Source organism: Biomphalaria glabrata, chromosome 3 (genome assembly GCF_947242115.1).
Source record: "Biomphalaria glabrata chromosome 3, xgBioGlab47.1, whole genome shotgun sequence".
NCBI lineage: Eukaryota > Metazoa > Mollusca > Gastropoda > Planorbidae > Biomphalaria > Biomphalaria glabrata.
Window position 1 is genome coordinate 22,747,771 of NC_074713.1, and position 16,631 is coordinate 22,764,401.

The window sequence follows — 16,631 nt, forward strand, 5'->3', positions numbered from 1 at the left end:
CCATTTAGTCCTTAGATTTATGGCACATAAAATAACTATGTCATGGAATTGTATGAAATATCTAGGAATGTAGTTGATAAAAAAAAAATGTAACTCTTAGTTTTGGTCACAGATGCAAAATTTATTGACTAATAATGAAACTTGTAAAGTATGTTATTTTAGAAACATTCACACCAAAACTGTCAGTCCAAGTCAATCAAATACACTTTGTAACAGCTAGCTTTGTGATTACAATATGTACAGAAATGTCAAGTCTTTACATTGGCTACATGTGTTCACTAAAGCTAAGCTACAAGTTGTAATCTCAGGGTTGTTCATTATACACAAGTGTTGAAATAAGCAAACAAACAAAAAATGTTTCTATGACTTTTAGTACAAGTATGACAAAATACTTATACATTGAAAGAGTGGAACTTCATACAGATCTTAAATTCAGAAAAATCATTTAAATTTCAAAAAAAAAATTCTTACTATATCAAACATATGGCAAGAGTTTAAACATCAGATTCATAATTAGTATCTTAATGATTTAATTCAATAGAAATATTCCTAATAGTATAGTGTACACAAAATGTTATAAAATGAAAAAGAAAATGTTAGTGACAAGAAAACTTACAAGCACATCATCTACACACCAAGAAGTCAGTTGTTTGAAGCATCTACATACCAACGAATGATTTAGTCATTGTTTTAACACCTATATAAAAATGACATAATTGTTTAGTTATTTCACTGAATATAAAAATTAATGAAAAACATTTAGCAAGTTGTATTGATGCTACATTCACAAGATCACTATAATATGAAAACATCTAGGTTGCTGCTACATAATTTAGCTTTTAACCAGATCCTCACATTGAAATATAAACCTAAACAAAATAGACTTATCCCATGATTCTCCATCAAGCCTTACATTTCTCCTTTGAAAGAAGATAGAATAGAAATGTGTTCTGCTATTACAAATACAAGTTCCAATCTTTGGTCGTTGGTAAACCCAAAAAAATGCCACTTAGCAGCCACCATGTGATGTTGAATAGAATTTAGTTCTAGGGTTAAATGAACACGATGAAAACATTCATTGGGTGTTTTCTCAAAAACAATAAAGAATTTATCACTTTCTAATATTACAAAAGCAGCAATATTTAGATATATCAGATAGGTTTTTTTTAGATTTCTTCTTCTGTCAAACATTTTCACTACATTCTATGCATGTAAAAAAAAACACTAACACTGGACATAACAGAGGTAGACTGGAATTGTTGCTTCTAATCTACAATGTTGGATTGGATGTCAGTACAAAATCATTCTAAAAAATAATAGCAGAAAAAAATGAAGGACGTTAATAAACATGGACGGTAATAATTTGAATACTTGCTTTGAGTTTTTATAAGAGCAAAAAGAAACCAATGAATTGGGGCAACACAGAACACACTACAGTATGACAAGAGACCAATGACTTGGGACAACACAGAACACAATATAGTATATAAATATAATTGTTAATGGAAAATTAGTTCAGCCAAATGTTTGAAATGGAATTATTCAATGGAATGTGGATAAACATAAAATTTGAAACATCACAAGTTGTCAAGCAGACATTTTTCTGACTACAAATGGCTTATGCAAACAAAACATTTTCTCATTACAGGATCAAAGGACTTATTTAAATGTCAGGTTAAAAAGATTGAAATTGAATACTATCAACTGTGATATTTGTATAAAAAAATAGTTTTCTTTTTATTAACAAAACTATACATCTAAAAAGAGTTCTGAAGAATTCTTTCTCATGTAGATTTTAATATGAGACTAACATGACAAAAACGTTGTTAAAAAAATAATCACAGAAAAAAAATATTTCAATTACAGACATACTGAACTCTGGACTGATATGTGGAGTTTATTGATACATCAATCTAAGAGATTCTGTCATGTGACTAACAGCTGCCAACTCTTAGGGAACTAAATCAAACACACTCTTAAGCCATACAAAATACAACAGCTACACAAATACAGATTCTCCCAAAACCACTCAAAGAAAAACAAATGAAAAAGCTAAAAAAAAAAAAAAAAAAAAAAAATTGAAGATACAAATCAACAGTAAAACTAACTGGGAACAACAAAAACTGTATGCCATAGTCAACATTTGTATAACTGACCAATGTAATGGGCCACCAACATCTCTGGTATTGGATGATTACATTTCTATCACATTTAGACTTTGTACAAACACTGTGTTGCATGTACTATAAATAGTAACAATCAAATATATATAGATTATATTCTCTAATATTTATATCTTTATCTGAAACAAGGTCATCAAGAAACATTCATGTACCAATATTCAAACTGTTCATTGTCATGACAAGTGGACAAGATCAAGACACAGACCATACAACATTTCGAGTGATAAATTATTGCTACTGCAAGGATAAAACCTATCAAATTGAGCTACAGCCAATTCTAAATTAGCCTGTGTATAAAAAGTTGAACTGAGCTCTGTCTAAAGCAATTGACCCATCTGAGATGCTGAGAGCCAAATTTTCAAATAATAATAAAAAAAAACAAGAAAACAAAACTGTCTCAACCTGGATGTCTGACAAATTAAAAAATTATACCATCTTTAAGTTCTGGGAGGACTTATTGGTGGGAAAACACATTTCTGACATTTAATTCACAATTTGAGACTTCAAGTTCAATTGCTTCTGTTGTATAGAGCTAACAAGGCTATCATGTAGTCAATACAATGATAAAAAAGATCTTTTATTTAGTTGTCCTAAAATTAAGTTAGGCACCCATTATAACTGGGTGAACTTAAAAACATCCTTAATCAAAGTAAAAAAAAAATCTACTATGAACAGCCAAACACTCAGCTATCTTTGTAACTTTAATCATGCCCAAATGATCAGCCAAAAGTTGGAGGATGAGATGTGCTTTGAATGTTGGGATTAAAAAAAATCTCCATGAGTCTGAGTGGGCCCTGTGGTGCAGACTAATGAGGACTGTGCAAGCTCTTATAGCCCAGTGCATGATGGGCTATTCACTCTATTGGTTCCTATTTTGCATAGTTCATAGTCTTTTTTTTTCATGTACCAAACTTGCTATGTGACAGTTAGGTGCAGATGTTTTTTTTGGCGTATTCCGTTTTGGTGCACAAAGTTCTGCCGATAATTTATAAAACACAAAACATTTAAAAATAAAACATTTGATTCACTATACTATACATTCTCTCCCAAAAGAATTTTAACTATTTCATGTGACTGCCCGGTCAAGGTATGTTCTCTGAACGTCATCTTGATGGTTACAGCTTTGAACTCTGTCTGCTGCCATCCCCCCCCCCCCTTCCCAAGGTTCTGTGGGATGTTTGGGTTAGGATGTAATTATCTTCAATTCTGAAGGAGCATCCAAAACATGGAAAAACAATCTATAAAAAAAAATCTGCCTTCTACCTGAAACCACAATTTTGACATGCTTCCCTCCCATGCCCCTAATAAATTCTAGTTCAGGTGTGCACAATGGACAGTCTGAAATTCACGAGTTTTCTTATTTGACTTGGTGATATTATAAATTAAATAAAATCATTTTTACATGAAAAAAGGAATTGTATCAGTGATTCATTTGGTTTTTGGACAATATTAAAACCCACAAACTCAATGTAATATTACTTACATAATATGTACACCACAAACTTCAATCCTAAATCTAATAGACAAAAATAACAATTGCTCATTACATGAACACCAACACACATACAAAACATAGATATGTATCTTTTTTTTTTTTTAAATACAGAATAAATGAACATCATTAATAAGGCGAAAACATTTTGCACCAAAACGGTTGCACCAAAATGTCCTGCTTCATTCCCAACTTGCCAAATCCTGATTTCTGATTTGACAGATGGGTGGAACCCGTTGACCTGCATGGAAACAATATGAGTAACCTCACCCTCTCAAACAGACACGAACGATGATGATGACGATAAACAGCTGTCACTAGATGAGAAGAATTAGCTATAATTTAAAACTAGCCATTCATATAGTTTCACATTTCTTGCTATAAAAAAACAAACATCCATTATACAAAGCAGAACCACTAGCAGGGGTTACTGTTAAATACCACTTGCCAGGGTTACATATAAGAAATCAATGTAAACAATACATAGTATAATATTGGTGTACCATAAATGTTACTAATACTGCACTGCGCTGCAATGAGTATAGACTTAAGCACTGGAAAGAAAGAAAGAAAGAAAACAAGAATGAAAGAGCTATAGAATCATGAGAGTTTAGCAAAAGGAACTGATGATCTTTCTCACAATGTTACACTATTGGTTGAACAATGAGCAAGTCTGGTAGAGTGGAGAATTGAAGTCCAACATTTCACTTTGTGGATTTCTTGGTGAGTCTGTGAAACAGGGAAAAAATAAATGATTTAGATGTGAACATAAAACAGAATGTAAACATAGATTTGAAGAAAAGTGTTGAACATAAAGCAGAATGTAAACATAGATTTGAAGAAAAGTGTTGAACATAAAACAGAATTTAAACATAGATTTGAAGAAAAGTGTTGAACATAAAGTAGAATGTAAACATAGATTTGAAGAAAAGTGTTGAACATAAAGTAGAATGTAAACATAGATTTGAAGAAAAGTGTTGAACATAAAGTAGAATGTAAACATAGATTTGAAGAAAAGTGTTGAACATAAAGTAGAATGTAAACATAGATTTGAAGAAAAGTGTTGAACATAAAGTAGAATGTAAACATAGATTTGAAGAAAAGTGTTGAACATAAAGTAGAATGTAAACATAGATTTGAAGAAAAGTGTTGAACATAAAGTAGAATGTAAACATAGATTTGAAGAAAAGTGTTGAACATAAAACAGAATTTAAACATAGATTTGAAGAAAAGTGTTGAACATAAAGTAGAATGTAAACATAGATTTGAAGAAAAGTGTTGAACATAAAGCAGAATGTAAACATAGATTTGAAGAAAAGTGTTGAACATAAAGTAGAATGTAAACATAGATTTGAAGAAAAGTGTTGAACATAAAGCAGAATGTAAACATAGATTTGAAGAAAAGTGTTGAACATAAAGCAGAATGTAGTCATAGAAAGCTAGAAATCAAGGACACTAAGAATCTCAAGTATAAATAGTTTTTAATGTCAATTACATATACACTGTCTCTTAGACTGATGATTATTAAAATATTTGTGCTGATTTAAATTAATATTTTTGATCAGCTTTGAAGAAAAACAGATTCAACATGAGCTACTTGGTACAGTATTAATGGGAGTTAATGTCACACAGTGCTACCTGGTAGCCATAGTCACTGGCTTGGTAGGAGTTGTGCCAGCTTTCACTTTCACAGATTGATCTGGAATACAAAAATATTTATTTTTTAATTCTTAAAAAGGACTTTTGCTTGAGAACCAATTGAAAACAAAATGTTTATCTACAAAAGAAAAACAAACCAAAACTAAATGTTGGCTATTATTTTGTGACATCCTGTGACACACTGACCAAGACATATTCCTTCCAAAAGAAAATCATTTCAATCTATTTCATTCCATGACTTACCACTAGCAGTACTGCTGGCACTGCCCACAGAGCCTCTTCTTGCACTAACAACACTAGCGCCAATAGCTGTGGTGGAACCTCGCCTGAGAAATAGACAAATACAGTACACAATAGTCAATAAATTTGTTAAAAAGTAAAAAAAGAAGCTAAAAGAATTTGTTCTTTTTACTGATGTGACAACTACTTCTAAAACATTTTTTTTTGGTCAAAAAACTTTACTTGCTGACTTGTTCGTAACTTATGCAAATTTATTTGTAAGGAAACGAATGGATGGAAAAGGTTTCCTATTGTTTTCTTGTTCCATTCACAAGTACATGTATTCACCTAGCTGTAGAGGCTCCCAGTGCATTGGGTGTGAGAGGTGATGAGTTCGACTGATTCCTTTTCACAGGTGTCGGAGATGTGGATTTTTTGCTGAAGGATGCACTGGGACTAAGAGAAGTGGTGGATGGAACTGAAAGATAAAGAAAGAATACAGAATTATGACATGAACCAATAGGCTGTGAAAACAATGAAAGTAGTGGACATAGCATCTATGTTGAAATATTGAGCTGCTTTTGTTTTGACATCACCAAAGCTATCAAACAGACTCATTACAAGTTTCTTTTTCAAATTTAAAAAAGATTTGCATTTAAAAAGTTTTGTTTTCATACAGAAGAATTCTTTTTTTTTTTAAATCAAAGAAATTAACTTATTCAACCTTTTAACAATAAAAGGGAATCAGCATTAATTGAGTTAAACATAATTATGTGAATGAAGTGAAATGGTAGAAAATAATGTGCTAAAAAAAAGTTTCAATGAACATACACTAAATAATACATTCAACATTTTGCAAGTCTTCATTACCATAATGCATCTAAATAATATCAAATATCAAGGGCTGTGGAAACCCTTCATCAAACTAATATCAAATATTAAGGCTGTGGAAGTCATCAAAGGAAAAAATATTGTTGTCTTCTGGTCAGAAAGAAGTTTCATTTCCTTTTACCCAACATTTTATTCAATCTTCTAAACCAAATTAAAGTCCAAGAAAAAATATTTGTGTCAGTGGATGTTAACCATTAAGCCAAATATTACTGACACTTTTTAAATGGTATGAGGTCAGTAGATGAAACTAAGGGAGCCGTTTCATTTTAGATTGCTAGAAAAGTTTTTAAAAAAATTATGTGCTAAAAGTCTAATTTTGTATGAGTGCTTCTTAAAGACTAAAATTTAATTAGAAACACCAAGAGAAAGAAACATTTTAGAAAAAAAGGGATTTAAAACAACCAAGGATGACAAGCAATGCAGACTGTTTCAGATCTAAAAGAAAGAAACCAAACTGACTAAAACAAGAAACATCATTTTTGTTTCAACTTCAATCACTTTTATTTGTTTAGATATCAGATACCTCGAGTCTAAATTGTAGAACTGAATCACTTTTATTTGTTTAGATATCAGATACCTAGAGTCTAAATTGTAGAACTGAAAGTCTTAAGACCTCTGTCTTTATACATTTTATGCTTTTAGAAACCTTAAACTCTAAGATTTCAAGTGCCTAAGTTTTATGATCTTGAATAGCAAAGGTTTGATTTTTAGGGAATTCAAATTCAATGGTTCAATTCATATACATACACATTATCAGAAAAGTTATAATGAAATCTATATTTTCAGGGAATTTAAATTCAATGGTTCAATTCATATTGTTATGACTTTGCCATGCGCACCGCCATCCAAGATAGTGCAGAAAGAAGGTGCGCACTATCAGTGACCAGACAAGTTGGATGTTGACATAAGAGACTAACGATTTCCGCCCAAGTAGAGAGCCAATATGGAGATGCTGTACTCAAGGCAGATGCCCTTTGTGTTTGTCATGTCTCTATGTAAATAAACGTCTATGTCCTCGTTGAGTTGCCTCACTTAAGTTATTACAATTGGTGTCAGAAGTGGGATTTATAGGCAACGAGAGGAGGTAAGATTAGATCTCTATGGCATCGCTGAAGCTATTACATCAGCTCTTAATTAAAGAGCTAAGACAAGAGCTTCGAGACCGAGGTTTAAAACCTGTCGGTGGCAGGGAAACGCTCACGGCTCGTCTGCGGCAAGCTCTGATCGATGAAGAAGAAGATCCGGAGACCTACAAATTTGAAATTGAACTTGGGATTGTTGAGTTCATTGGCAAGATACAGGAAGAAATTGATGCAATGTGTGAACAAATTAACAGTATGGGGAACAAGGTAGATAAAATGGTGTCTCAAGTGAAAGAAGTAGACTCGGTAAAGGAGCAGTTGCCTGTAGACTCGTTGGTAAAGGAGCAGTTGCCTGTAGACTCGTTGGTAAAGAAGTTGCGTGGTCAAGACTGTGGCTGCACAAACAGTGGTGATGGAGACGCTGGGGATTGGAGCGCCGTCTGTGTCTGTGTTGTGGGCAAGTCTTGTGGTTGTGACTTTCAAGACGAGAAACATGACAACGATTGCTGTGATGATCTCAACGAGATGTACCGAATTGAACGGAAAGAGACAAATGAAGAAACTGAAGACTGTTACGTGCCTGAAGCGTTTGTTCCTGTTGTACCTGTTACCAGTACCTTAACTGAAGTCTGTTATGTGCCTGAAGCGGATGTTCCTGTTGTACCTGTTACCAGTACCTCAATGAGCCTGACGGAGCAAGACAACGTTGGGTCTGCGTTCAAGCCTGTTGCTATGGACCTTAAAGACCTCTGCCTATCTGTCGGTGCTCACGAGGGAAATTCGAAGCTTGACAACTGCATCCAGAAGTTTAGCATGAACTGTACGTGCGGCACATCACACATAGAATTTAGATGCCAAGAAAACCACCAACAGGGCATATGTACTTCTACCATCATCATCGACATTGGCATAGATGAATGTCAATCAAACCACTCTAAATCTGAGCTGTCAAGAGGAAGACATTTTCCACTTGAACCTGAAGAGACCTATCTTCTGGACGTAAGCCTGTTGTCTGAGGATGACTGCGGTGCATTGGACTTTGCTTGTAACGTGGCTGCAAGCGAACCTGCAGCTCCCTTGAGAGGCGTCTGTCGGAAAGGTCTGCTGAGACAGCGTGTCCGATCAACGGCTGTGAAGAAAACAGTGCTCGACCCTATCTCTTTGTGTGGCAAACGGCCACGTCATTATCGCAACAACAGCCTGGTCAACTGGAGAAAGAGAAAGCGGCACTGGAGGAAAACAATGTGGATGGCTTCGTAGGGAACACGCTCCCTGCCCCCTGTGGCTCTCACTGATCGACCTCCACCTGAACTGTCAAACCTCAGCTGCAGTGTTTCTTTTCGGGACGAAAAGTGCAAAGACGGGGGCAATGTTATGACTTTGCCATGCGCACCGCCATCCAAGATAGTGCAGAAAGAAGGTGCGCACTATCAGTGACCAGACAAGTCGGATATTGACATAAGAGACTAACGATTTCCGCCCAAGTAGAGAGCCAATATGGAGATGCTGTACTCAAGGCAGTTGCCCTTTGTGTTTGTCATGTCTCTATGTAAATAAACGTCTATGTCCTCGTTGAGTTGCCTCACTTAAGTTATTACAATATACATACACATCAGAAAAGTTATACATGAAATCTTTATTTTCAGGGAATTTAAATTCAATGGTTCAATTCATATACATACACATTATCAGAAACGTTATAATGAAATCTATATTTTCAGGGAATTTAAATTCAATGGTTCAATTCATATACATACACATTATCAGAAAAGTTATACATGAAATCTTTATTTTCAGGGAATTTAAATTCAATGGTTCAATTCATATACATACACATTATCAGAAAAGTTATACATGAAATCTATATTTTCAGGGAATTTAAATTCAATGGTTTAATTCATATACAAACACATTATCAGAAAAGTTATACATGAAATCTATATTTTCAGGGAATTTAAATTCAATGGTTTAATTCATATACAAACACATTATCAGAAAAGTTATACATGAAATCTATATTTTCAGGGAATTTAAATTCAATGGTTCCATTCATATACATACACATTATCAGAAAAGTTATACATGACCAAAAACTGACCCCAATGACTTAGAGAACAAGTTTTTATTTCCATTCACATGTGAAACCCTTTGCTAATTCTAAACTGAACTACTGTTGTTCATTATTAATTAATATCTTAAACCCTCCAGTGATTGTGAGCATGACAACCATGGCCTCTAATGGTTTCATTCAATACATAAAAGTAGTGGCAAATAAACAGGAGTGACTCTTGGTGCATAATGTGTGTGTGTGTGTGATAGGAACACAATGTCTAACAGTTTCAAATTGTGAGGACATTGTGAGGACATTGTGCTATTTATAGATAAAAAACATACATGCAACATTTGTAACTCTTCATTAATCTAGGAAGTTATTAAGAATACAAACTGTTAGAAACATAATAGATTCCCAAGCCACACTTCCAGTCAGTTAGAGGGATACCAAGCTTAAGTAGTAAATATTAGGTTAATAAGATATCATGCAAAATATAAAAGAAGTTTACAAAAGGCTTTATGGGGAAATTTTGATGTATATAAATCAGAATTGAAAATTCATTTTTTCTTAGTTATATTTTATATTCAGTGTTGGACTTTCCAAAGTTGGAATGTTGACGTAGTAGTCATTAACATATTTTGTGTGACTTTATGCATTAACATTGATACACTTAAGAGTATCTGAATTACTTTCAACGTTTTATATCATTTTTATTATCTACACTACAATTTCAAAAATATAATGATTAAAAAAAACACACTAAAAAGCAATGTTTGCTGTTTGTTTTTTAAATAAAAAATATTTTAATCTGGTGCAAAAAAAAAAAAAAAAAAAAAAAGATGCATGATGATTTCATTCAAGTCTTTAAAGACAAATAGAAGATCCAAAGACAATGAGTCAAACCTTGTTCAAATGAACTTCATAAGGTTCACTTTACAAAAAATCCTTTCACCTTTAACAGTAGAACATCTGCATAACTTTTTATGGAATTTAATACAATATACAGTTGAGAAAATTAATTACCAATTCTTTTATATTTATTTTCTGTTTTTTTTGTTTAAGTAATGTCAGTAACAACTTTTGTGTGAATGAAGGCTAGACAATTTTTTTTCTAGTGCCTCTGAGTTAATAAATGTTCAGGCACAACTCCAAGTATTCTGTTTGCAGATATCACACTTGACTGGGAAAAATAACTTGGACCTGTCATGAATATTTCTAGATTATTGGACATGTTTTGTTCCTTCAGATTATTACATCCCAGCCCAAGCTTCCCACAGGACAGTGGGGGACAGCAATGGGTGAGGTTCAAACCTGGTATTATGGAGAACAGTCCAGATATATAGTAGACGATTTTAATTTTATTGTGGTTGATTTAAAAAAAAAAGATGTTCTACTGCATTCAACATAACTCTAGTTCATTAAAACAAGTTTTGACTTTCATACAAATTTAATAGCAAATTTGGAAAGTGCAGAGTTCAGAGGTCAGTGGGGATTTGCTGGCTGATGAACAAGCAGAAGTCTAACACCAAGGTCATGCTTTGGAGAAGAAACCAAAAAAAAAAAAGGGAAGGGTATTGTGGTCACAGCCAACCTGTTTTGGAGTTGACTAGTACTGGGATACGACGCACTGGATCCTTTTTAGGGGGTGTGCTTGGCCTGTGCTCTGGAAATAAGGGAAGCTTGAACATGAAATAATGTCATACAAATAATTAGTATACATTAAAGTTATTACTATTAACAAGTCTTAAATTAGTTCAAGACAATATCACAACAAATTGATATAGTAATAGGCAACAACAAATTGATATAGTAAAAGGCATTAACAAATGAAAGTTTCCATATAGCTTTTTTTCCCCCTTAAATCTACTTATAAGATTACCAAATAATACTAAATAGTATTTAATCTATTGTGTGCATATAATTGAAATCAGCTACATGTAAATTTTAAACATTTCAATAGATGCTGTTGTAACTTGTGCTTCCTTTAAAACAAATATTCAGTCCTGTCTTTGAAATCTCTGCATATGCAGAATGTTTGTTTTTCGTTTACAGTCACATCTTACTATTACATTGTTTAACTCTTTCTCTCCTAATTGACAATACCATTGTTGATTTTACCTCATTAAATTTAATTAATGTTTCATTTTATAAACTTTATGTTGTTTTATGTATTTAAGAAAGCATGCATTTTCCTTTAATTCTATACCAAATAAAACATTTTCTGATAACAAACGAAAATGTTATTGAAGCTGAATATTAACTGGGTAGTGAAAGACAAATGAGCAAAATGAATTATGCTGTTGAACGTGGAAAATAATTATGGACAGTAAGAGTTAAAGAAGTACAGATAGCTAGTGTTTCAGTTTAAATGTCACAGAATTTTTAAATAGATTTATTTTGTCTAGTAAATGCTTCATTATAGTTTGCTGCTAAATTTTCTGAATCCCATAAATTCATTCTAAGTGATTGGCTTCAATTGAACAGAATGCACATTGACTTCAATTGAACAGAATGCACATTGGCTTCAATTGAACAGAATGTACATTGGCTTCAATTGAACAGAATGCACATTGGCTTCAATTGAACAGAATGTACATTGACTTCAATTGAACAGACTGTACATTGGCTTCAATTGAACAGACTGTACATTGGCTTCAATTGAACAGAATGTACATTGGCTTCAATTGAACAGAATGTACATTGGCTTCAATTGAACAGAATGTACATTGGCTTCAATTGAACAGAATGTACATTGGCTTCAATTGAACAGAATGTACATTGGCTTCAATTGAACAGAATGTACATTGGCTTCAATTGAACAGAATGTACATTGGCTTCAATTGAACAGAATGCACATTGGCTTCAATTGAACAGAATGTACATTGGCTTCAATTGAACAGAATGTACATTGGCTTCAATTGAACAGAATGTACATTGGCTTCAATTGAACAGAATGTACATTGGCTTCAATTGAACAGAATGTACATTGGCTTCAATTGAACAGAATGTACATTGGCTTCAATTGAACAGAATGTACATTGGCTTCAATTGAACAGAATGCACATTGGCTTCAATTGAACAGAATGCACATTGGCTTCAATTGAACAGAATGTACATTGGCTTCAATTGAACAGAATGTACATTGGCTTCAATTGAACAGAATGTACATTGGCTTCAATTGAACAGAATGTACATTGGCTTCAATTGAACAGAATGTACATAGACTTCACATGACAAGACACAGTACTTCTCTAGCTTTCTAGAGTAAGAATTTGATTTGTTAAATGCCTAACACATGATATACATTCATAATTGAGACTAGTTAAAATCTTCAAAATGTGGCTATTGACCAGTGAGTTGACAAATGAAAGGCCTTTTTTAAAGGAAATAAAAACTATATTTACATACAAATTATTTCAATGATAATAATACTTTATTAAAATATACATTTATATTAATAAATGATCAAGGCAAAAGTTGGAACCATAAATAAAACATTTAATCCCCCATATAGATACTTTCTAATATTCAACTTCCCAAATCCCACCACATACACATTGCATAGACACACTCCTCAGCCAATGAATCCCAATTTCCACTATTCACAATGACTAATTGAATAGACTGCAACAGAAATGTTTGTGAGGTTTTAATGACCAGTGACAATACAACATGCTGGACATAGAAACAGATTATAGTGGTCAGTGAGCTCAATCAATGCATTCACTGAAAAGTGCAATGTATAGCTTCAACTATTTGGATTTTAATCAGTGTTTGTATAGACATGTCAGAAAACAGACAACAAAACATCAAATAGTGAAAGACAAAACCATTCACTTTCTGAAGTCCTTCGCAATTGAGGGAAAAAAAATCTTCAAAAATCTTATGTTTGGCTGCTGGGTATAAGCTGTTTGATCACATACTAGTGGGGTTTGTTGTGTAGCCGAGTTCTCCCCCCCCTCCCCAGATCCACAAAAGTAATTAGATCTGAGCTGCTGAGCATGGAGAGAATCATTATACAAAAACAATAATGATAATAATAATAAGCGGCATCCATTTTGTGTGTGGCTTCCTTCCTAATCTATTGCTTCCTGGTGGAAAATTAACAAAATAACTGGACATGATTCATGTGATATAGCTGAATAAAAAAAAATAAAGATCAGTCGATGGAATCTCGAATATGACCAAATCTCAATTTTGATAAACTTCAAGTGACTGGTTTTTGTTATGTTTTTGTATCAAATTTTTATTAATTTGCCAAGCAAGTACAGCTTGTCTACATTTAGTCAGTTCAGCTGGTCTCTTTATAGTTATATATACTTTATAGTAAATTTAAAGTACAAATTTAGAGCAAAAATAAATTTGAAAAATAACCTGAAAATAAAAAAGAATTATTGCTATTAATTTTCAAGTATCATTAGTATACAAGTTTTCTTTAAAAGCTTGCTTAAATTGAATGACCAATTGGCTTTTGATGCTTTACAAATGATAGCCCAGCAGTCCTTGCCAGCATGCGAGCAGACGTGAAACAGGCAGATTCATAAAACATGCAGCCATGCTGAAATAGCATAGCTTACCCAGACGTGGTATAAGGGAAGGAATGCAGGTGGTAGATTTAGACTTTATCAGACATACAGAAGGATGTTTCTCATTGGTCAGAGCTGCCACAACTGAAAACAATGTGAACCAATCAAATGTTTGGATCAAGCAGACAAGATAAAAAAAGAACAACAATGGAATTTCATAGCTGTGAAATATGTATGAAACATCAACAGCAAAGTACAGGGTATTAATATTTAGATTAAATAAATTATCTAAGCAGACTTTTCACACCTGCAATATATGTATGAAACATTTATATCAAAGTATATTAAACTAATGAATATGAATTGTTAATTGAGTACAGTGAAAAAAAAAATTACATAGAGTGTGTTAATTTATATCAGTGTTCAGTATATGAATCATTATAAAATTTCATCTTGTAAAACTATCATTAAGCATTAATGTAATAAAAAATCAGTTAATAAAATGATTAAGCTCATTTAATAATGATCAATAATGACACAAACTTAACATGTCTAAAAAAAAACAAACTATTTTGTGTTTGATTTACCATGCTATGTTTATAAACCCACAAGTTTGTGTTTTTATTGTATAAACCCACAAGTTAGTGTTTATATTGTAAGTACAAACCAAATTGAAAATAACTACTGTAATATAGCCTTAGATTTGATCTGACATTATTATTAGGTTGTACACTTTATTTTACTTGGACAGTTATGGAGGAGCTGATTTCCCATGTTTCCACTTAAATAAATTTATTTCAGAAAATGTTTAAACATAATTACAATCAGTCATCTTAAGTTTATTAGAGAACAATGAAAGTGAAGAAGTTCTGAATACAGTTTTTCTGTTCAGGATTAGAAAACCTAATTTTTAAAAATGTCAACTTTTCTAAGTAACTCACCTTTGGCAGATGTCAGTGTATTTGTTGTCCCTGTAGTTATGAGTGCTCGTTTGGATAAACTTTGGTTATTCTCTCCCTTCAAACTACCTGGTGACAGTTTCATAGTACTTGATGATGCTGTATTTGGTTGAGTCAAAAAAAAATAATTCACAAGATTAAAAATAAATACAAACAGACATAGAAACATATGTATACATTTAGAGAGTATAACATATAATATAAATATATTAAGATTAGTTTAACACTTACTATTGAAATAGTTACAAAATGATTACATAACTACATTGGAATTTAAAGCTCAGATTTGAATAACCTCAAACTGAATATAGAGAATATTAGTAAAATCTGTCCCACTGACCTTTCTTAGTGCCTGGTATTTTAGAGAGCAGCTCTTTTTTGTTACCTACAGAATTTCTTTTTTCTACACTCTTTGATAATTTTGTTTCTTCATCCTTTTTGTCTTTCTCTTCCTGTCAGATAAACAAACACTGTGTACGAACAAGCTGACCAACAATACAATCATGACCAGATCTATCTGTACAGGTTATGTTGAGGATATGTTATTATAGACAATTCATTATCTATATGTTGGCTTACTCGCATTAATATTTCTTTCTCTTCATCTTCCCTTTTCAAATCGTCCTCTTCCTCAGCAGACAAATTTCTTCTATTGGCTCTCTACAAACACAAATAGAGACATTTTGTCAGTGATTATTTCAGAAATTTCAAGCTAAAAAAAATGATCAAATCTTTTTCTTTTAAGAAACTTTATGTACAGAAATAAAAATACAATGATTAATTTGGCTATTTGACTTACTGTGTTGTCACTTCCTTCTTGTATAAGGGTTAATTCTTCAGACATCTGAGAAAAATAACAAATTACGCAAACATGAAAAAAAATTTTTTTATTTAGAATATCAATAGAGTTCAAACAAAAATCAAGCTTATAATTTAAGATAAAATACAATAAAGGAAAACTAATCAAATTTTTTTTTAATAATAAAAAGTAAATTTGAATAATTAAAAAAATCTATATGTATATAAATATATATATATATATATACAAAATAATACATTAGGTCAAAGTAAAAAAAAAAACAGAATAAATTTGAAAAAAATGACCTGCTGTGCAGCTTGCTGAACATCTTTGTCTTTATCATAAACTATAATTTGCCGTAATGCTGTGTCCAGAGCTGTCCGAAGGTTCTGATCTTTGGGCAATTTCAGACTCCGCTTCATGTCTGGAAAGATGCTCAACATTTTCAACCTAACTGTTGCTACTTTGTCAGATTTCATGTTAAGTATAAGCTCGTAGAAATTGTCTTTGAATGCCTGCTTTGAGTTCACTTGGAGGTAACACTTAGCCAGGTCTATAAATAGGCTCCGACAATAGCAACTATCACTTTTATGAAAGTCTGGAAATAAAGACAAAAAGTATGACAATTAATCTTTATTATGATATTCAATTAGAAATCCCAAAATAAAATAAGATAAATCAAATGTGTATAGCTCAGAATGATAACAGCACTTAATGAGATTATAACACATCAAAACTGTTTTCTTCTGTCTCTCTGATATCCTCCTT

The 16,631-nt window shown here is 32.4% G+C and overlaps 1 protein-coding gene across 11 annotated transcripts in view; it reads right to left on the minus strand.

The window, feature by feature from the left end:
• Nucleotides 1-100: 100 nt before the first annotated feature.
• LOC106056868 (serine/threonine-protein phosphatase 4 regulatory subunit 4-like) overlaps nt 101-16,631 on the minus strand; it is a 115,344-nt gene continuing 98,813 nt past the window's right edge. For 8 of the 11 annotated variants that reach the window (XM_056024022.1, XM_013213778.2, XM_056024017.1 and 5 more), the window contains 11 exons: nt 16,169-16,461; nt 15,864-15,908; nt 15,644-15,724; nt 15,405-15,516; nt 15,047-15,163; nt 14,157-14,249; nt 11,171-11,242; nt 5,902-6,031; nt 5,578-5,660; nt 5,314-5,374; nt 101-4,404 (listed from right to left, as the gene is read on the minus strand). In XM_056024022.1, the coding sequence (XP_055879997.1) occupies nt 4,380-4,404; nt 5,314-5,374; nt 5,578-5,660; nt 5,902-6,031; nt 11,171-11,242; nt 14,157-14,249; nt 15,047-15,163; nt 15,405-15,516; nt 15,644-15,724; nt 15,864-15,908; nt 16,169-16,461 (1,112 nt within the window). In that variant the 3' untranslated portion in view covers nt 101-4,379. The remainder of the gene's footprint in view (nt 4,405-5,313; nt 5,375-5,577; nt 5,661-5,901; nt 6,032-11,170; nt 11,243-14,156; nt 14,250-15,046; nt 15,164-15,404; nt 15,517-15,643; nt 15,725-15,863; nt 15,909-16,168; nt 16,462-16,631) is intronic. The other 3 variants (XM_056024020.1, XM_056024019.1, XM_056024021.1) reach the window with 3 other exon arrangements.